The sequence below is a fragment of the Phaseolus vulgaris genome, chromosome 4 (genome assembly GCF_000499845.2).
Source record: "Phaseolus vulgaris cultivar G19833 chromosome 4, P. vulgaris v2.0, whole genome shotgun sequence".
Taxonomy (NCBI): Eukaryota; Viridiplantae; Streptophyta; class Magnoliopsida; order Fabales; family Fabaceae; genus Phaseolus; species Phaseolus vulgaris.
In genome coordinates, this window is record NC_023756.2 from 36254371 (window position 1) to 36276135 (window position 21765).

General features: G+C 32.9%; 1 protein-coding gene across 3 annotated transcripts; it reads right to left on the bottom strand.

Moving 5' to 3' along the window:
* Window positions 1-15015: 15015 nt before the first annotated feature.
* Window positions 15016-19106, bottom strand: LOC137837574 (S-type anion channel SLAH2-like). 3 transcript variants are annotated; one of them, XM_068646598.1, is made up of 7 exons: window positions 18871-19033; window positions 18154-18749; window positions 17879-18020; window positions 17230-17703; window positions 16241-17011; window positions 15704-15735; window positions 15016-15624 (listed from the first exon to the last, which is right to left on the bottom strand). In XM_068646598.1, the coding sequence occupies exons 2-7, from the start codon at window positions 18240-18242 to the stop codon at window positions 15246-15248; spliced, it is 1887 nt and encodes a 628-aa protein (XP_068502699.1). In that variant the 5' UTR covers window positions 18243-18749; window positions 18871-19033; the 3' UTR covers window positions 15016-15245. The 3 variants fall into 3 exon arrangements, with proteins under 3 accessions (XP_068502699.1, XP_068502700.1, XP_068502701.1); XM_068646599.1 differs by lacking the exon at window positions 18154-18749 and having other exon boundaries at window positions 18871-19106; XM_068646600.1 differs by lacking the exon at window positions 18154-18749 and having other exon boundaries at window positions 18865-19033.
* Between the last annotated feature and the right edge of the window lie 2659 nt (window positions 19107-21765).

A 21765-nucleotide genomic window follows, 5' to 3' on the forward strand; every position in this document is an offset into this window, starting at 1 on the left:
GAACGATTTGGAAAGTTTGCACTGAGTATATGCAATCTAAGTCCGGAAGTGACAATGCATCATATGATCACGACATTAAGGTCGGGACCTTTTGTCGATGGCCTTTGTAAGAAACCAGCTACTAATCTCGATTAGTTAGACAATGAGCTGCAAAGTTTATGCAGATGGAGGAGTTGAGGGATTTTAGAAATCAAGTGAGAGCAAACGGTTGAAATTTTAGAAACAAACTAAGAGAGAAAGAGGTTAGCAATATAGAAGGATAAAAGAAGGGCCTCATGGACCAAAATTCCCGCAATATACACCTTTGAGTACTAACTGAGCTCGAATATTACAAGAAGCGTTGACGACAGAGATAATACCAACACCTAGAAAGGCTCGAACGCCAGAAAGAGCTGATCAAAGCAAACATTGTCAATATCAAATAAATCATGGTCATCACACAAAAGAATGTATAGCATTGAAAGACCGAATAAAAGAACTGGTCTAAGTTAGATAATTAAAGTGTTTTGTAAGAGACAAATGAATGTCTAGAAGGGGGAGAAGTCCATAGCATATGAAGAGAAGGTATGGGAATAGAGAGAAGAGAGATATGATAGAAGAGATGAAAGAATGGAATAAAGGGTAGAAAGAAGAGAAGAGAATCAGAGGAATTGTCAAAGTCCTCAAAGGAGAAAAAGCCAAGAGCGAAGTTTAGGAAGGCCTGTTAGAGAATTTATTGTTACAATTTCAAGAGGACTTGCTATCGTCTTCTAGAAAGAAACACTTGAGAAATGTTCGGACAGTACATTTAGTTTTTAAATAAAGAAGTATGTCGCCAATCATGTTTACTAATGACTTTCAAGCAATTGATCCAGATCAAGATGATCCCATGGTGATTACGGTGGAAATAACAGAGTATGCGATTATGAAAACTTTGGTAGATCAAGGAAGTTTTGTTGATATTCTGTTCTGGGAGACATTTCAAAAATTAAATTTGGGGAAAGAAGATATTACGCCACACCGAGACCAGATAATTGGCTTTTTGAGTGAGAGGGTAGATACAAAGGGGTATATAGATTTAAAGACCACGTTTGGAATGGGAAATGTGAGGAAAACAATCAAGATTAGATACCTAGTTGTGGAGGCAAACACTTGATATAATATTTTGTTGGGGAGGTCCTATTAAACAAATTATGAGCTATAGTGTCAACACCACACACTTAGCTATGAAGTTTCCAACTGAAAACAGGAGAAATCACAACTATTTATGTTGATTAACGAGCAACAAAGGAATGTTATATGGCAAGCCTTAAAATGGTTCAGGAACCGAGAATAATAAGAAGTAGAGAAGAAGAAAGAAATTTAATAGCAATGTTTGATTTAGATATGAGAATGCATAATGAAGAAAGAATAGAGCCATAAGAAGAAACAATATTGATCTAACTAGGAGAAGACGAGAAACATTACACTTATATTAGGGGGAGTATACTTGAAGATTTGATGAAAGAATTGGTTAAAATCTAGAAAAAAAAAGAATTTGTTTGCATGGAGTGTTACATATATACTTAGAATTAATCCCACAAGTTGTCTTTGTGTGGAGAAGCTAAGCCGATATCACAAAAGAGAAGGAGGATGGTGAAGAGAAGAGAAGAGCGACTTTGGAAGAAACTGAGAAGTTGTTATAATCTGGGTTTATCCAAGAAATTCAATATACCACATGGTTGGCGAATGTGGTGTTGGTAAAGAAGTCAAGTGGAAAGTGGAGAATGTGCATTGATTATACGGATCTAAACAAGGCTTGTCCGAAAGATTCATATTCGTTACCCAGTATTGAGCGATTAGTAGATGGAGCATCTGGTCAAGCAATGTTGAGTTTTCTTGATGCCTATTCTGGGTATAATTAGATACATATGTATGGACCTGATATACTGAAAACAAATTTTACTACAAAGGTAGCTAATTATTTTTATAAAGCCATGCCTTTTAGATTGAAAAATGCGGGGACAACATATCAAAGATTGATGGATAAGGTGTTTAAAGAGCAAATTGGGAGAAATATGGAGGTTTATGTAGATGAGATGATTATCAAGTCATGTGAAGTTGAAAATCATGCTAAAGATTTCGAGGAAGTGTTTACAAAAATAAGAAAGTATGATATAAGGTTGAATCCAGATAAGTGTGTTTTCGGTGTGAAAGGAGGAAAGTTTGTAGAATTTATGTGAGGAAATCAAAGAAAATGCAAAGGAAGCTAGAGGAACAATCAAAGTATAAGTGTATAAGTGTATCTTTTGGAATAAGATATGAACTGAGAGGAACAATCAAAGTATAATCACTTGTAGATTTCATCATCGAGTTGTCGACAACACCGTTTGAAGAAGAAACATGAATTTTATATGTAGATGGATCATCGAATAAAAAAGGAAGCGGAGTAGGAATAGTATTGGAAGGACCGAGACATTTTCAACTTGAATTATCTTTAAGATTTAAGTTCAAAACTCGAATAATCAAGCGTAATATGAAGCTTTAATTGCAGGTTTAATTCTTGCCAGAGATATGGGAGCCATCAAGATCATTTGTAAAAGGAATTCTCAATTGACTGTGGAACACATAAAAAGGGAGTACCAATTAAAAGATCTTTAGTTGTTACAATATTATCATAAAGTTATAAATATAATGCAAAAGTTCAGCAAAGTAGACATTGAACATATTTCCAGAGAACATAACTCAATAGCAGATTCTTTGTCGAAGTTAGCCAGTTACAAACAACAAACTCAACATAATTCAATCATACAACAAACCATGAATAGTTCGACAGTTGGGGTAGAAAAGTGTTTGACAACGACTACAACTAAAGATGATTGGATTAAAATTTACAGAGAATTTATAAAAAAATCAAAAGCAAGGTGTCGAGAATGATGTAAATATTGCAAGAAAAGAGGCAAAGTTTGTTATGATAAGAGATTATCTATACAAAAGAGAACATTCAACCCCATTGTTGAAATGCCTTTCACAAGGACAAGCCAAATACATCCCCTAAGAGTTACATGAAGGACTTTGTTGATTACATTGTGGTGCTCGAACGATGGCAACAAAGGTCTTACGTGCCGAATATTATTGGCCAACAGTACGAGAAGATTGCAATGCATTTGTAAGGTCTTGTAAGAAATTTCAAGAATTCAACAATCTCAATCATATACCATCTCAAGAGTTACAAGGAATCATTTCACCATGGCCATTTGCAAAATGGGGAATGGATATCTTGGGTCCATTTCCCCCGGGACGAGGTCAAACAAATTTTTTAATTATGGCAATAGATTATTTCACAAAATTGATAGAAGCAGAAGCAATGACAAGAATAACAACCCAACAAGTCCAAACTTTTGTTTGGAGAAATATTTTTTGTAGATTTAGTATACCACATACCATGATAACTAACAATGGCTGATAAAAAAAACTTATGGAATTCTATGCAGATTTGAGAATCAAGCTGATAACAAGCTCAGTTGAACACCTACAAAAAAATGGACAAGCAGAGTCCGCCAAAAAAGTCATACCCAGTCAATTAAGAAGAAGACTTGGAAATGCTAAAGCATTATGGATAGAAAAACTACCAGAATTATTATGGGCCTACAAATGTACATCGGAAACATCAACTAGAGAAACTCCATTCAATCTTACATATGAAGCTGATGCAATGATGCCGGTAGAAGTGGGAGAGTCAACACTACGAAGACAAATTGAAAATTTGGGAATAAATGATGAATGTCTCAGAGAAGACTTATATTTACTAGAAGAACTCCGAGAGAAGGCAAAGATTAGAGAAGAAGCTGTAAAACAAAGAGCAGCAAAAAGATTCAATGCTAAAGTCAAACCAAGAACTTTTAATTAAGGAGATTTAGTGTGGAAAATGAGGACGAAAGCAAGAAAAGATCCAACTCAAGGAAAGTTTGCATCAAATTGGGAAGGACCATTTAGAGTGATTGAAAACCTACAAAACGATGCTTACAGACTTGAACAATTGGATGGAAAAGTAATTCCGAGAACATGGAATGCAAGTCATTTGAAGTTCTATTTCAATTAAAAGTTGTAAATCTTGTTTGAAGACAATCAATCAATGTACATACTGCCTCTTGGTTAAGGAAGTTTTTCACTCCAAGTGAATCCCTCTTGAGATGGTATCACATCAAATGAAGTAACTTACAAAATTATATTCTTACTTTCTTACTCAAGGCAAATGAATGAAAAACTACAAGCTCTCGGTCATGGAAGTTTTCACCAAAGTGAATCCCTCCCAAGAGAAATTTGTCTTTATTAATTTAAAGCTCTCGGTCTAAGAAGTTTTTGTTGAAGATGGTTGCTGCCCCTTCAAGACATGTGTTTGATGAAGCCATTTGTGTAAATTTCATTTGTATTTACATTTGCTTTAAGAATGTCTTAGGTATAGTTTAGAGTAGGCTTTTTGCTAGGTAACTCACCTCTTAACCTCTGACCATGTGATAAGAGCAAACACAAGTTTTATGAAACTGTTTTTCACATGTTTTGCAACAATTTCCTTACTGCATAAAAAATGAATCTGTTCTTGTCTAAATGAATAGATTATTTTCTTATGCTGATGCCTTGATTAAGTGTTTTTGAAAATCATGTTTTGGGCATCAAGTATTTTAACAAATTCTTCATTCCATCAAAACGACTGTGTTTCAATTGTTAAGAAGTTTTTGTTATCGTTTTGAAAATAAATCTGTTCATATGTAATGAATAGATTCTTTTTTGTCTGGTGCCATGTTTACCTTAAAAGGATTTTTACGTTTTATCCTTACACCAGGGTGTTTGACTAAGTCTCCTTCACATAACAAATTCTCTATCTGCCTTTGAAAATAAATCTGTTCATTTTATTTTCAATCTGTTATTTTTATAACAGCTTTAACTTTTTTTTGAAAATCTGTTATAAGATGTTTTTCTATAAAAGGAGAGTTTGTTCCTGCGTTTAAAAATTAATCATACAATTGATAAAACAAGTTTACAGTAGAGAAATAAGGATTTTCAAAGGATTAGCATGTGTTCTTAAAAGATTTTCCAAATCACAAATTGTGCTTGTTCTTAGTTGACTCTAAGACTTGGTTAGAGGTGCTGCTACTGTGTGAGCAATCTGTTCTACTGGTCTAAGGCAGATTTTTGCATTCTCTATCAGGTGTATTCGTTTCATATTTCAAATTCTTGTAAAGTGTGATTGTAAACTCTTCTTGATAGTGTTTCTTGAAGAGTGTGTGTGCTGAAATAGTGTTTTTCAGCAAGTGTGCCAAGATTCTTGTAGGGTTCAAGAACAGTGGCTGTGTAAATGTGTTTGGTACGTTTGTTTAGTGGATTTCACCTTGGATTAGGTGAGACTGGATGTAGCTCATTTGAGTGAATCAGTATAATTGTTGTGTGTTCAATTTCTCTTCATCCATGCACTCGGTTCTTGCTTATCTGTTAATCTGTCAGAAATTGAATCTGTTTCAATTAAAAATAAATCTGTTCTCTCTAGGCTTGTTCATTCTGTTCTTATTTTTTGGAAAATTAGTTTGGTTCTGTTAAGAAGATATATGATCTGTTAAATACAACTGGAACAGTTTAATTGTGATAGGTTACCCAATTGATTGTCAAGCTAGTAATTGAACCTTTATCACTTGCTTAAAAAGTTGGAGGTCACTGATTTTGTTTTTCATAATATCCTCTTAAAATCAGTGTGTGTATAGCTTGCAAATCAATCTGCATAACTTCAAGAATTACTTAGCAGGTATAATCGTTTTGAATACATAAACAGTGTAAAAATAAATCTGTTCATTACTAAATAAATCGATTTATTTTTGTGTACTGTAATAAAATTTGAATCTGTGCGAAAGTTTTAAAAGGTCAATTCACCCCCCCTCTTGAACTTTGACACTATTGAACCCAACGTTTTCACCAAAGTGAATCCCTCCGAGAGAAAATTCTTCTCGAATAAAAGTTCTTAGCCTAGGAAGTCTGCACTAAAGTGAATCCCACCCGAGAGAAACTTCTTGCTCAATAAATAAAAAGCTCTCGACTTAGGAAGTTTTCACCCAAGTGAACCCCTCTCGAGAGAAATCCATCTTCAATAAATAAAAAGCTCTTAGCTTAGGAAGTTTTCACCAAAGTGAATCCCCTTGAGAGAAAGTCATCTTAAATAAATAAAAAAACTCCCTACTTAGGAAGTTGTCACCAAAGTGAATCCCTTCTGAGAGAAATCCATCTTCATTATAGAAAAAGCTTTTGACTTAGGAAATTTTCATCAAAGTGAATCCCTCTCGAGAGAAATCCTTCTTCATTATACAAAAAGCTCTCAACTTATGATGTTTTTGTTAGAATTAAAGGCTTTAAACAAGAAGGGGGTGAATTGTTTAATGAAAGATTTTCGAAAATACTGGACACGAATGAAGATTAATGAAGAAGCATAGAACAAGCAATCAGATCAACCAAGAAACAAAATTGTTTTTAATTGATTCCAGAAAATCAACCGGTTGTTTATGCGAATCAACCGATTGTTTTTATCAGCAATTTGTAAAAACACAGTTCAAATAGTTTTAAGGAATGAGGGATAGAGACATTCATACACAATGTTTATACCGGTTTACTCTTACACCAAGAGCTACATCTAGTCCCTAGAAACCCCTGGGTATTCCACTAAGTAATCAACCACAACTTACAACACACAAACACCAAAGAGGTGATCTTGAACCCTTCAAGAACACACAACCTCTTTGATACACAAATACTACACCCTCTTTGATACACAAATACTACACCCTCTTTGATACACAAACACTACAAGTCAGAATACCCTTTGATTGTAGACACCAGTACCTTACAAGTTTAACAAAATATGAAATGAATTACAAGTAAGAACAGGAAAGATCACACCTGATACAAAAGGATTACAGCAGTTCCTATTCCACTCTTAACCAAAGCAAAGCCTTAAGCAATCTTGCAATCTTGGAAACCTTTAATCTTTCTAGTAATTTGATCTCTCTTCCTTTTTCAGAGATGTAAACACTAGTTTTATGGCCTAAAAAATATCTGTTTAAGACTTTTAATCAGGGCCCGAAACAGTTTAGAATCATGCAAAACAAATTTACCAGACTTAACCAATTCTGTTAAGAATTTTAAAAAACAATCAATTGACAAATCGATTCAATCGATTGAATTGGTCTTGACTGTGAGGTCAAACAATTTCAACTTTTCCAAATCCTTTTCAAAACCACTAAGTGTAAAACAACCGATTGAAACGATAAATCAACAGGTTGTTTTTCACTACTTTGAAAAACACTTTTCTTTTGAAAGAACTTGATTGATTCATTTTTGGATTAAGCTAAGAGTGGATTGACAAATTCTAATCTACCTAGAACCCATGCCCACAAGCACCAACCTAGTCTTCAATCAATCTTCTTGGATTTGGAGACATCAAAGTTTTAAGTTCAATAGTTTTCAACAAAGTGAATCTGTCCCGAGAGATATCCATCTTACTATACAAAAAGGTTTCAATGTAAGAAGTTTTTCACCAAAGATGATACAATCCAAGCCAACAAGGAGATGACCAAGGACTCAAATTACCATTCACACTTTGCGAAGTCATCTCAACTTTTAAGTGAAGACCCCACCAAGGATCTAACAGACCTCACCAAAAGGAGAAATAGACAAAGATGAGAACATCAAATGTTCTTCCTTCTGGTCTTCTTAAGAATAAAACAAGTTGTAAATAAAATGGGCTTACTTTAGGGGTCCAAATAGCAAGATAGGCTAGAATAGGTGCCTTTAGCATAATAGGGGGTGTAATTATCATTTTAGCTTGTTTTTTACCTAGTTTCTAGAAGAAGTGGCCTAAGGTGTGGTTTTGACTTAGTCAAACCCTAAAGGCAGCCCCTCACACATTTAACATCCTACCCTTGCTTCTTGTTTTCCAAGGCACCATCTCCTATAAATAGGGTGTCTTACTCCATGTATTTACATGTTGAATTTGATTAGAAAAGTTACAATGCACAAATTGTGTGAGGTGTTTGTGAGGCTTGTTTCCTCTTAACATTAGGTCTCATCTTGAGTGATTGGAGACCTCTCAAGTGGCAGCCATCTCACTTGCCTTGGAGGAAGACCACACTCCAAGTGGCATGATCAACTCTCTTCTATCTCCTAAGCATTTTCCTTCCTTCATCTCTTCCATTTTTTTCCATTACTCCATTTATCTTTGTGTTCTTATATTCTTATTGTCTTCCATTGTCAATTCGGTTTCCATCATGCTTTTATGTTTTCTTCCATGTTCATTTAATTTCCGCCCTTCATCATCAATCACCATATACTTGTACTTTTCATTTGCCCTCTAGAAGTGAACTTTCACACTTACTTAATAACTTGGGGATCTTCCATGTTCGTGTCTAGTGGGGATCTTCTTTGAGTTCTCACCATATAATTGATAAAATCTCAATCCTAAGTAAAGTGTCACATCTAAAATGGCTAAATCTAAAATAAACTCACATCAAAAGATCCATTCCATTACTTGGCGAATAGACTACTTTATATTCATTTCGCTAAACTGAAAATATTTCTTAAGTTGTTGGCTTAAAATTCTGATAATTTTCATAATTCTTTATTTCGCAAGCCGGAAGTTCAAGTAAGTTAACTTCTTTTTAAGTATTTGAACAATATTACTTGTTTGGTGAAGGCAAAATAGTAATAAAGAAACCATTAATATTAAAACGGACAAGTCTAAATGCCTGAACCAACATTACAAATGTTTGACAAATAAAGTCAAACCAATTAACAAAAATCGAAAACTAATGGTCAAAAGACACACAAAAAAGAAAAAACTAAGCTAGTTAAATATCTACAATATCATCTTCAACGTTGGCGACATCACCTTCACCTTCTTCTTCATAAGGAATTTCTTTATGTGAAAATCCTTTTGAACATCAAATTTTCCTTTATTAAGTGAAATTTTGTAAAAATACTTGGCCTATTGAAGAGCTTTTGAAGAAACAAGCTTGTGTTGCTCTATTACAAAACTCTAAGCTTCATCTAACTCTTTCTCTAACAGAACTATTTTTTCGGCATCAACTTGCTTAGAAGAGGACAAATCATTCAAAACTTTTTTCAAATTTTCATTTTCGGTTTGCAAAGAAAGTCTTTCAGCAATCAAGGCTGTGATTTCATCCTTCAAAGCTTCTTTTTCGACATCACAACGAGAGTGAACATCCAAAATTTCTTTAACTTGAGCTAGCAAAGTCGTGTTCGTATCAAGAGAAGATTAAAGCGTCTTTCCAGATTTTCATGCTCAGTAGAAGAGATACCATTCCTGATCTTTTCTTTCAATCTTTTACAAATCAACAAAGACCAATAGAAAGTTCAATAGTTGCATGCGCTAATGAAGGAATTGTTGTTGAATGAAAGACTTGTGTTTTTGGTCCACTTAAATTAAAACTAACAGATTCTAAAAGCCTCATAGAAGGACCAAAGAGACTTTCAGAAAGAGGTTGTGAAGAATCGTCAGCACCATGACGATGACGCCTAGGTGATGAATGAGAGTGTCGACCACTCTTATCTCTTTTCCTAGATTTCTTTTGAGGTTCAAGATGAGTGGTTGCAGGAATAGGATTAACACGAGTGATAGGTGTTACAACTTCAACTTTTGCTCTCGGTTCAGGAGTAGAACCACTCAGTCTATTCATAAGCTTTTGAAAATAAGCTTTACCTTTTGGATGAACAAAAGCCATCAAACCTACAATTCAAGAGAAAACATAGCAATGTTAAAATCCAGTTATAAAAACAAGAATATTAGAAAAAATGCATACCGTTGAAGTTACTTTCCAGTTTGGGGGAGAGGTAGATTCGTAGCAAACTATGAGTAGGAAGCTTCTGGGATAAGTGATCTAAAATTGAAAGGACTTGCAAACATTTTGGCTGTTAGAATTAGAGGCCTTAAACAAGAGGAAGGTGAATTTTTGGGAATTTTTTGCAAGTATTGAAGGTATAGTGAAAAAGCTATGAAGAAACAATGAATTAAATACTCGTTTAGCCAAGTAGAAAACTGTTTTTAAGTTTGATTAAGAAAATCAACATGTTGTTTTTACGAAACAACTGGTTGTTTATACTAGCAGTTTTAAAAAACAAAGATAAAACAGTTTAATGAGTGTAGGGATAGAGAGATTCACATAAGATGTTAATATTGGTTCACTCTTAACCAAGAGCTACATCCAGTCCTCAGCTAACCACTGAGAAATCATTATGTAATCAAACCTAGATTACAAACCACACACCAAGAGTGATGATCTTGAACCCCTCAAGAACACACGCAACTCCTTGGCAAACCACACAATTTTCAGAACAACCCTCTGAAACTGCACCACACTAAATCACACAGAAATACAATGTTCAAGAAAAGAAAGAAACAAAATACACTTGGATTATCCAAAGATTAAAGTTCAGAATACAAGACCCAATCCTATTCAACACTTGAGATGATCCAAAAGCTCTTTGAAATCTTGAAAAGTGATTTTGATTAATCTCTCTTTCTTAGTTCAAGAATAGAAGCATAAAACAACCTTTTTATACTCCAATCAAATGGTCAAAGCATTTAAATCAAAAACCAAAAGCTGTTAGGACCATTAAAAAACAGTTCAACCAACTTAAGAAAATTCTGTTAAGGTTTTTAGAAAAACAATCGATTGAATTCACGAATCAATCAATTGAATCAGCTTGACAACAAAGTCAAGCTGTCCAAACTCATTTTAAAAACAACTAAGTGTTAAACAATCGGTTGAATCGACATTTCAATATGTTGAAATTTCACACTCTTTAGAAAACACATATTTTTTCAAAGAGATTAAGATTCAATTAACCTTGGATCATCTTAAAGAGTGAATTAACAGTTCAAAGACTACTAGACACACACACAACCAACAACAAGGTCTTCAAGTATTCCTCTTGGATTTGGAGACATCAAAGCTACTTGTTCAACATCGGCTTCATTGAATGGCGCGACCAAAAGTTGAATTTTAAAGGAATGTTAGTCTAATAAAAAGGAAATTTTGGAACATCTCCATCATAAAAATATTTTCTCCCAGCTTCTTCTATAAGAATTTTAAAAAAAATCCTCCTTTAAAATTTGTATAAGAAGAAGTAAAAGGTGATAATAAGCAAGTCTTAGACTAACTAATCAAGGATAACCAACCGGAACGCTTGTCAGGCCGAGAGATATAAAAGTAAAAAAAAACTTCAAGAGTAGGAGTTAAAGAAAGATATTTACAAACGATCTGAAAGGCTTGTAGTGAAACTCAACTATTATGATGCAGTTGGGTGGGAGCTACATTCAAAAGACGAAGAACACCCATTTGGAGTTCATCCAGGGGAAACCGAACATGAATGTCGATAAACAGACACTCGTAGAAATAAAAATAAAAATCACAAGACTCACTTTCACGACCATGACAAGCATTGTCAATAGCCCAACAATGTCAAAAAGATATAACATCTTCAGTGTCTTAAGGGGAGTAAATGGAAATATTTTGACAAAAAACTACGAAGAGTTGAAGACCAACGATACCGTGAAAAATACTCTCGAACTCTATAATCAATCGATTTATAAACTCATCTTAAACTCCAATTTTCTTTCGCCCTTTCGGCCCGATGTTCAGCTTCTATATCAAGAGAATCTTCACTTGAAGGCAAACCGAAAGAAGCTTTATTTCTTGAAACTGATATAGTTGTAGATGAAGCGTAATGAACATTCCTACCAATCTCTTCAACTACTCTCTCGGCAACTTGATCACTTGTGCTCGAAAACTATGAATCCCCATCAAAACCGGAAATACAGCTTGAAGAAGACATAATACCTTCTTAAAAATCTTGCAAAAATACTTCTCGTCCACAACAAAAGCAGTGGGTCATTGTCATGAAGGAAAATCTATTTATAGAAGTAAATAATCTTTGGCAAACGAAACGATGCAATTTCTTAATCGCTAGATTCAAATGCATCCTATGGCCAAGGTTGAGAGACACTTCAAATCAATGCCAATATTAATCATCACGCATGCGAATCAACACAATTTTTCGTACAGTTGCATTTAATGTAAAAGATATTATAAATACAAAAATGGTAACATTATTAAAAAAAATAAAAAATTATGAGAATTCTTATCGACATTTTGTCATTCCAAAATACATGGTCGAAAGGTCGAGAGACCAAAAGACCGTTATCATATTAAAGATCAATAAAATGAGAAAAAGATAAAGGAATAATAAAACAGTTTTAATACGGTATCAAAGCCCAATGAATATGCTCAAAACATTAAAAATACATTTAGTAATTGTAAGGTATAAAAAGTAAAAGTCCAATAAAATTAATAAAGCCCAATAACGAGCACTATAAAAGAGAGTCCAAGTCCATTTAGTCGAGAGAAAACCCAAGTCCACCTAGCTGAGAGAAAGTCCAAATCAATTCAACCAAGTAAGAATCCAAGTCAACTAGCCTAATAGCCAGAAGCCCAAACTTTCAACAAGATACCGAAAGACCGTAAGAAAGAGAAGGAAGTTATTTACTTCGTAGTAAACCCTATAAAATATAAAAACAATATACACAAAATTTATTTCAAAGTAAACAAATTAAATAGTGTAATAAAAGAAAGTTTTAATTAATTAATTCCTCTAATTTTAAAAGATGGATCACGCAACTCTTTTGTCCAAATTGAAACAAACAGCATTATAAACCAGTTTAAATGTATCAATTTTGCACCTTTTCATATTTTGACGATTTCAAAGGTATCATAATTTTTTATTAGATTTTAATACGTCAACACTAATTTTTAGTGCTTGCATCGACCGTTGGTGGCACTTTTAAACCATGATAAAGTGTAAAAGTGACACGTTTCGAAATGCTATAAACGTGTTTGTCTCAACTTGGACCAAAGGATAATATTAAACTTATTATGAAAATCAGAGTACTAAACTAAATATTCTTGAGAAAAGAAAAGTATAAAATTGAAAAAGTTGATTTTAAACACCTAATTTAATCTAAAAATTATTCTATGAACATATATATATAAGTCATATCAATTATTTAGATATATTGATGTATGCCGAAGTATGAGGAAGAATATTTTTGTGAGCAGTGGAAATCATGTCCTTCTTACCTTACATGCGGAAATACCACGGAAAAACACATCAACATTAATTATTTATCTTATTTATTCAATATTTTGACAAGCTGAAGGAAAAAAAAAATAACAAAAAAAATCATATTATAAAACACAAATATTAAGTATATTTATAATAAAAATAAAAATATTATATATATTTATAATAAAATAAAAAATATTATATATATATATTAATAAAAATAAAATAAAAAATTAATTATATTATAAAAATTATATATATAATTGATTGATTATGCATAGTATAGTATATAAATTTGATAATATATTATACATAATGATTATGCATATAAATTTTATAATACAATTAATTACAATAATATAATATAATAATGAAATAATAATAGTAATATAAAAATATTTATATATTTATAATAATAAAAAATATTATTAATATTAATAATATAAATATTTAATTATTTAAATAATAATAATAAAAATTAATTTATAAAATAATGATAAATTTATAAATGATAATTTAGTTAAAATAATTTTTTAAAATAATGATAATAAACATAAATTAAATAAAATTATTAAAAATAATTAAATTTATTTTATTCTATTTATATCAAATATTTAATAATATTATAATAATAATTATTTATTAATAGAAATAAAATTATAATATAATAAAATAAATATATTTATTCATATCAAAAATAAATTTATATCATCTTATTATTAATTAAAAAAATAAATATATAAATTAATTAATTAGTTTTTTTTTCAAATATAAAAATAAATTTTTAATCTTAATCACTCACAAATTTATTATTTTTATAAAAAATTTCATGATAATAAGAAATTCATGTTTGTTTAAAAAATAATTATTCAATGGTATTGAAAATAATTTACAAAATTTTAATTAACTTAAATTTTAAAAAAATACTTCATATTTTATTATTCAAATATTTTAAAGATAAGTGTAAATTTGTAAACTTATATTTTACACCTTTAAAAAAAATAAAAAATTCTCACAACTATCATATCACTTACAGATTTCAAAAAAATATTCTCACACATTCACTCTAATATACCATAATTTAAACACACTCACTTTGCTCTGAAATCCTCATACATCCGAGGATACCCTTATGTGTGTTTGGATTAAAGAGTGAATTGAAGGGAGTGGATGAGGAAAAAACTATGGGAAAAAGATTAAAAAATGATGTTATTTAAATTGAGAAAAAATGAATAAAAATAAGTGAAAAAATTATATATGATTTGATTGATATAGTATAATGAATATATTTAAAATGTGATTTATAAAATATTTTTTTTAAATAATTTAAAATAAAAAATATTTTTAAAAAATATAACTAAAATAAAATTTAATATTTTTTTAATTTAATATACTTATTTTATTTTAAAAAACGTAAATATTAAAATAATAATCAATTATATAAAAGTTATAATTCGATTATTTCTGAAAGCTATAATAGTTCTTCATAATTTTTTCATTGTTATATAGAAAGTTTAAGTGACTAAATTTTGCTAATTTTAAATCATATTTCACTTTTTCAGTCTTAGTTGCTATCGTCTTTCTTTCCTCTCAATCTTTTCTTAGAAACAAACAAAGCATTAAAGAGCAAAGGACTTAGGGACATAATATTTCGCAAGACAGAGTGATAAGGTTGGAACTAGAGAGAAAATTGCCTATAACTTTTTTACAATAGAAAAATGTACCCAAGATATAAATTTGTTTAAGAATTTTTTTATGTAAAATATAATATTTTTTGAACTGCAAAAATTTTCAAAAAGATCTTCTTAATTTTGTATCCGAAGATGGTACAAAACACACCACATTTGTGCTATTCATTTCTTGTCTCAATGATACTGATTATCTACTCATAGTAACACAATTCTTTATTGGAGGGAAAGGGTTCTACAATAAACTGCTCTTCCTGCACAAACCTTCGTATTCCACAATACATGGTCACTGGAACAGTCAAAACTCCTACTTCTGCTCCTCACATGTTTGGCTGATGAAGATTATCAGGGAAGAAACTCAGAATATTATATTCTGTCTTTTGAAGGACACACATTACTATAGTAACAAAGCAAATATCCTCATATAGATGGTGAATCCTCTGTAACATTTGGTAGGGGGGTTGAAGCTTCTAAATCAAATTTATCCTGGTTCACAAATTTCAAGTAATTTTCAATCTCTTTGGACTCATGGCTTCTGTATAGACCTAGCCACTTTCTTTGTGGCCTTCTCTTTCTGTCACTGATGGCAATAACAAGGTCATTGGGAAAGAGGTTTTTGAACACAAAGGCATGCAATATAGTTGATACAAGTAGTGCTACTACTATGAGTGTGGAGATGATACTCAGTATGACACAGAGTGTCTTTGTAACCCCATTTGTGACCTGGTTTGAGTATCTTATTGTTGCAATTGCTGCACCGGTCATTGGAAAAGTATAGGCCCACCATGCAAGCGAAAATCTGCAGAACAATAACATCAAAAAGAGTTTATCTGATAATTCAATGGAGTAATATAAGAGGAACAGGATATGAAACATACGTGAATCCTCTGAAGAAATTGATCCTGACAGCCTGCAAAAGCATATGAATGTACTAAGTACTAAGAAATTTTGATATAAAAATTCTATCAAGTGTTGTACATGAAAATTATAGAATGCCCTGTTCAAGAATACATATGAAAGCTATACAAATTTGAGTATTTTAAAAGGCTAATTACATTGAGTTTTCTTGAAATTTGTGAAAGTTATACTTAAATCCTACATATTTAGAAATGAGAAACTAGTTTAAGCATATATAGAGTTTTTATACTATCATCTAATCACTGTTATGCATAACAAGTTTGTCAAAAAAAGTTTTTCTTTTATAGTTACTATCCTAACAATTATGTCGACAATAATTTCTGATCAGTAAATAACAAAATTTTTTACAATCACAGTACATAAATATTTGCATTTTCTTTAAAAAAAATAAACGTTCATCACCTTTTCTTTATGTACTAATAGTACACACAGTATCTTTAAAATAAGAAAGGGAGTAAGTATAAATAATGCTAACTTTAAAAAGGTAAAAGAGTTACCAGTGAGAAATAAAGGAAGAGGGCAATGAAATAAGCAATCCGTGATGCATTATCAAAAGAACCCTGAATGTTGGCCCATGCCATGGAAGCAACACTTGGTGCTGCAACAAACAGAAAAAATACAGGATGGAGCTCTTTTGGGAGGGTCTCATTTGTTGGAAGTCTCTGATAGAGAGTTACAAACAGGACTATGTAGTGGGCGAGTCCAATAGCAAAAAAGAAAATAGGCCCTTCTTTAAGACCCATAGATGCTCCTAGTAAAGCCCCCACAAAGTTTCCAACAACTGATAAATGATTTGAAGGATTGGCCACCTTCGAGAGCCTCCTTTGACCCCCTGACATCCACTGTCCATAGATCTTAATTTCAAGACAGAATATTGGTATCATTAGAATGTACCAAAGGGCATGGTGCAAGTCTTTGGTCACTGATGGGGGAACCCCGAGAGCTAAGAACAAGAGAGCTATCCATGGTGCAAAGAAGAAGTTAACACGGATTGGATGGTAGTACTCACGACGAACTGCTTCAAAGTAGAAAATCATTTTGAGAAGATAGGTGGTGAAAATTATGGCAACAAGAGCAATGGATATGATCCATAAGATTAAGTTGATTTTGAGGCTTATGTGAAGAAATTGAGTGGATGGAGATGTAGCAAGTGCTTTCCAAAGAATTGCTTGGCTGGTAACTCCAAGGCAAACACCAAAGCATGAAATAGGAAACCGAAGAAGAAATGGCCATTGTCTGTCCTGAGGAAGCACTGTCTCTTCTGAAGCCTGTTTGATGAGGTAGGAAAACAAAATATGTTATAATCTTCAATAACTAATAAGCAAAAGCAACCACGCCAGAAATTGTTTAGGAGGATAATAGTCACTCAAGTACTTCATTGAGCATCTCATACCATTCAACATGAGACTTAGACACCCCATATGGATTATATTCAAGTTATATCACACAACTGCATATGAATTGATAGAAGAAAGTAATCACATACCCTGAGAGTTTCTAACTCTGGACCTTCCAAGGCATCGAAATACCGATCGACTGGTAAAGGCCTCTCAGTGCTCCTGGGGTTGTCGTTACCATCTTGTGCAGTTGCTCTGGGTGACTTTCCTCGTAGAATTGTTAATTGTCTCTCAAGTGTTCCAGACCATGTTTTAAAAGAGTCAAACCTCTTGTCCTTGAATGCTTTGATGCCAGGATGGTTGTTTATGTTCTCTCTATTAGCTGCCTCTTGTAGCACATGGCCTTTCGGCATTGGTTGAGAGTAACATTTTGATGCTTGGGGATGGTTAGAGGTAGCAGGTCCTGATTCAGAAGAGGAAACAGGAATACGATTTGTTTTGGTGTCCAGTGGTGGAAGCTCCACTTCTTCAGAAGAAAGTGGCATGCTAATAGAATACTTCCTTTGATGATTGATGACTACAGGTGCATTATTCTGTCTTCCTTGTGAGATTGCTCCACTTCCCTATTGCAAACATGGAAGCACTTCGATTTTACTAATCTCTCAAATTTTTTACATAATAGAGCTATATTGTAAATTACCAAACACACAGGCACTCTAAATCCTATATGCCAGAAAAGAAACTCAAATTTTGGAATGTGTTTATAATTTTGCTGGTGAAATACTGAAAGAGTCTTACTTTGGTGGATGGGCTGGGAAACTGAAAGTCAGAAGTATCAAAGCCAGCAACTTCACTTGATGATATATACTTAATAAGTGATGGAACTTCTGGAGAGCCTTGTTCTACAATTTCAATGTTTGTGTTGTTTTCCATACTAGACCTGAGAAAGATATATATGTTAGACTCCCTTTTTACTAATGCATGAAAAGTTACATCAGATAAGATTCAATCAAATATAACATAAAGCTTTGCCACCAATTAGGAGAATCTCATTGGTGAGCATAGAACCATACATGTAGGAACAAGTGGAACTGGTCAAATCCAGATCTAAATTAGATGAGCAAAATGAATAGACGGTATTGGTTGACATAGAATTATGCATCGCCCATCACTTATATCTTTGCTCTCATTACAGAGACAAAGACAACCCTTTACATTCAATAAGATGATAACATTCATCCACTTAGTTCACAGAGTACTTATTCTTTTCATTGAAACTACGTTCCTGCCAGACACAGCAAATCCGAACTGAATTTCTAAGTATGTGCTCATTCAAAATCAGTGAATATGCATATCTTTTTCTCTAATTTAAAAGCCTTCCCTCTTCTGAATGGTGCTTGTCTGCTAAATTAATAAAACAAGGAAAGGTCCTTTTTCCCTCCCCACAGAAAATAGACAAAACAAAGAGAGTGAATGAAAATCAATAAGCATTATTGGATAATGACTGCAGAGTGTCAAATCTGAGTCCCTTCCATCTTCTCCAAAACACTGTTAACATTAATTTTGTTTGGACGAAGCCATAAATGCAGCAGCCCCAGCTATTAATTTAATCCGTATTGGCCATGGATCCATATTCCATATAATGGTGACATGAAAATCAGATCAATCTCTGCAGAAAAGAAATCAAAGGCTAATGCAACCTCAAACACATGGCAGACTTGAAGTTTGGATTAGTGAAACTATATTCACATAATACATATATAGCAGGATAATGGAGAAGTAACCTTTACCCTTTTCTCTTCTCTGCCACAGGACTGATTTTTAGAAAGCTTGGACAAAGTCCTAGTAAGCTGATAATCAAAAAGATGGAATTTGAATATGAACAAAATTTGAATTCAGCAGAGAAAATGCAGCATATGCTTAAAAAAATGAAGATGGAAAAAGATGTGGCTTGAAGTCATAGAATTAGAAAAGATGATTATATATGGTCCAAGACCAAGGTAGGCCAAGTGTACTTTGCCTCCGTAACCTTGAAAGGTCCACATTTTTTATAATCACAGCTTCTTATTTGTTTGAAAAAGACGCATCCGAGGAAGAGGACAAAACAGCATAAAATATAGTAGGACAGGTTAGAAGATACAAACTTTGAAATACCAACTTATTTGATGAATGAAGTGATGAACAACTGTGTTTGACAAGATATAATAAAAAAAAAAAAACTATGGAGTAGTTACGTAGTTGTCCTACAATTGAATACAATGGTGCGTTCCGGAATGATGAATGATGATGAAACTGTGAAAAGAGATTGTACTACACGTTGTAATACAATTTCTTTTCTATAATTTTGGGTAAAATTTACTTGAACATGCAAAATTATAGTTGTTACTCATAATTATAGAGTGAACGTTACACCATTTCATAGGCTTTCAATAAATTTTAATTAGTTTATAAGGAAGGTTGTGTCTAAAATAGTGTGTTAACCACGGAATGTGTAAATGGTACTAAGTTATTCTTGTTTAATTAATAATTACAAGTTTGAGTCATGTATGTTGCTACATTACTTCCCGGGAAGAAAAGTTACTATTCATTAACAACTCAAATAGGATTGTCTAAATCCAAAAAGGGGTTGTAAAACGGACTTCTATGCTAGTCCTTCACTAGTACTAGTTTGGGTTGATATTTTTATCTAATTGGTAATTTATTTTTAAATTAAAAATTACAAATGAAAAAAATAATTTAAAATATTAACTTTTGAAGAATGCAAATATATTATAATATTGTAAGTTAAAATACTTACAAATTAAGTTCCAATTAATAATTATAATGGAGGAATTTAACCTCTAAAGATAATATATAATGCTTTTAATTTCTCTAATTAAATATATTAATTAACCAATTAAAGACTTATAAAATATTTACATTTTATATTTATTAAATAAAAAATAACAAAATCATAAAAAAATTTGGCAAGTTGACCTCTTGTGTAGGATGGGTCAAGACTTCAACCCACCTAATCATGGTGATTAACTCACCCAATATTGTTTTTTTAGCTAATGATAGGTCGGACAGTCTTGTTTCACCACCTCTAATTACAAAGTATTAGCTTCACATAACAATCACAAGAGTGAAAAAAAAAAACTTTATTATAAAGAAATCTATACACAAATGAATATTTCATACTTCTATAGAGGTTCACATGTTTCTCTATATATAGAACTAGGAAAAAAATAGAAAAGCATTAAGACAAAGTATCGCCTACAAGAATATAAGGGTAATAGTAAACAATCTATCTAAACTTTTAAGATTACTAGATAGTAGATGGTTTTCTGCACTCTTTCATAAGACTATAATGATTTTAGAGTCAAAACATCACAATTTTCCATTTTAACTATAAATCATGGAAGAGCTTCCATACCATCCACATCCGTTCTCAAAGGAAAAATTAATCTTCTCTAAGTAACGTTGGAATCTTAATATTTGTAGAGTTTGTAAAAACATCCAAAAAAATTCCTCTAAAGATATCTTCATAATCCTAATCTCCCAATACTCAATAATATCTCTAAATTTATGGCACTTTGACTATCGCAATGAATAATCACACAATCTTACTTAAATCCCAACACTTCTATCATTTCTTTCAACCATAAAATGTTTTTAACCCTTTCTTTAAGTGCAATATACTCTACTTAAGTAGTACAGAAAGCCACCACTAGTTGCAAGTTGGCTTTCAAACAAACTACAACTCCAAACAACATGGAAACATACATAGAAATTAAGGGTGGGCAAAAAAATCAAATTGCCAAACTCAATCTATAATTATCCAAATCCATATTACTTTTAATTCATTTAAATGGATTTATCTCAAATCCAAATCCATATATTTGGATTTTAAGTCCAATCCATTTACTTGGATATGAATTAGATATTGGATAGATTTTTGGATTATCCAAAATGAATTTTGGGTTTGATTTTCACTTCGCCCCAACCTAGGTTGAGCCGAGTCAATTCGGGCTCAGGTCGAGCAAAGTCAGCCCAAGTCCATGTCGAGCCGAGTTGGCCCGAGACAAATTTGAGCCGAGTCGGCCTGGGACAAACTTGAGCCGAGTCAGCCCAGGCAAAAGTTGAGCAGAGTTGGCCCAGGCCAAAGTTGATCCGAGTAAACCCTGCCCGAAGTTGATCTGATTGGGCTAGAGACCAAGTCAAGTCGGCACCCGGACAAGGTTGAGTTCGTATCGAGCCCATGCACAAAAAGTTGAATCGGGCCCATGTCGAGCTGAGTCGGCTCGGGCCCATGTTGATCCGAGTTGGTCTGGGTCCATGTCGAGCCGAGTCGGTCCAAACCCATGTTGAGCCAAGTCGACCAAGGCCCATGTTAAGCCGACTCGGCCTGGGTCGATGTCAAGTTGAGTCGGTTTAATCCATTGTCAAGCTGAGTCGGCCCGAGTTGATGTGTAGCCGAGTCGGCCTGGGCCCATGACTAGTCGAGTCGGCCCGAGCCCATGTCGAGCCGGGTCGATCTCGGCCATTGTCAAGTCGAGTTAGTCCTGATCGGTGTTAAGTCGAGTTGGTCCAGGCCCATGTCAAGTCGAGTCGATCCTGGCCCATGTCGAGCGTAGTCGGTCCTGGCTGATTTCGAGCCGAATCAGTCCTACCCATGTCGAGCCGATTCGGCCCTGCCCATGTCG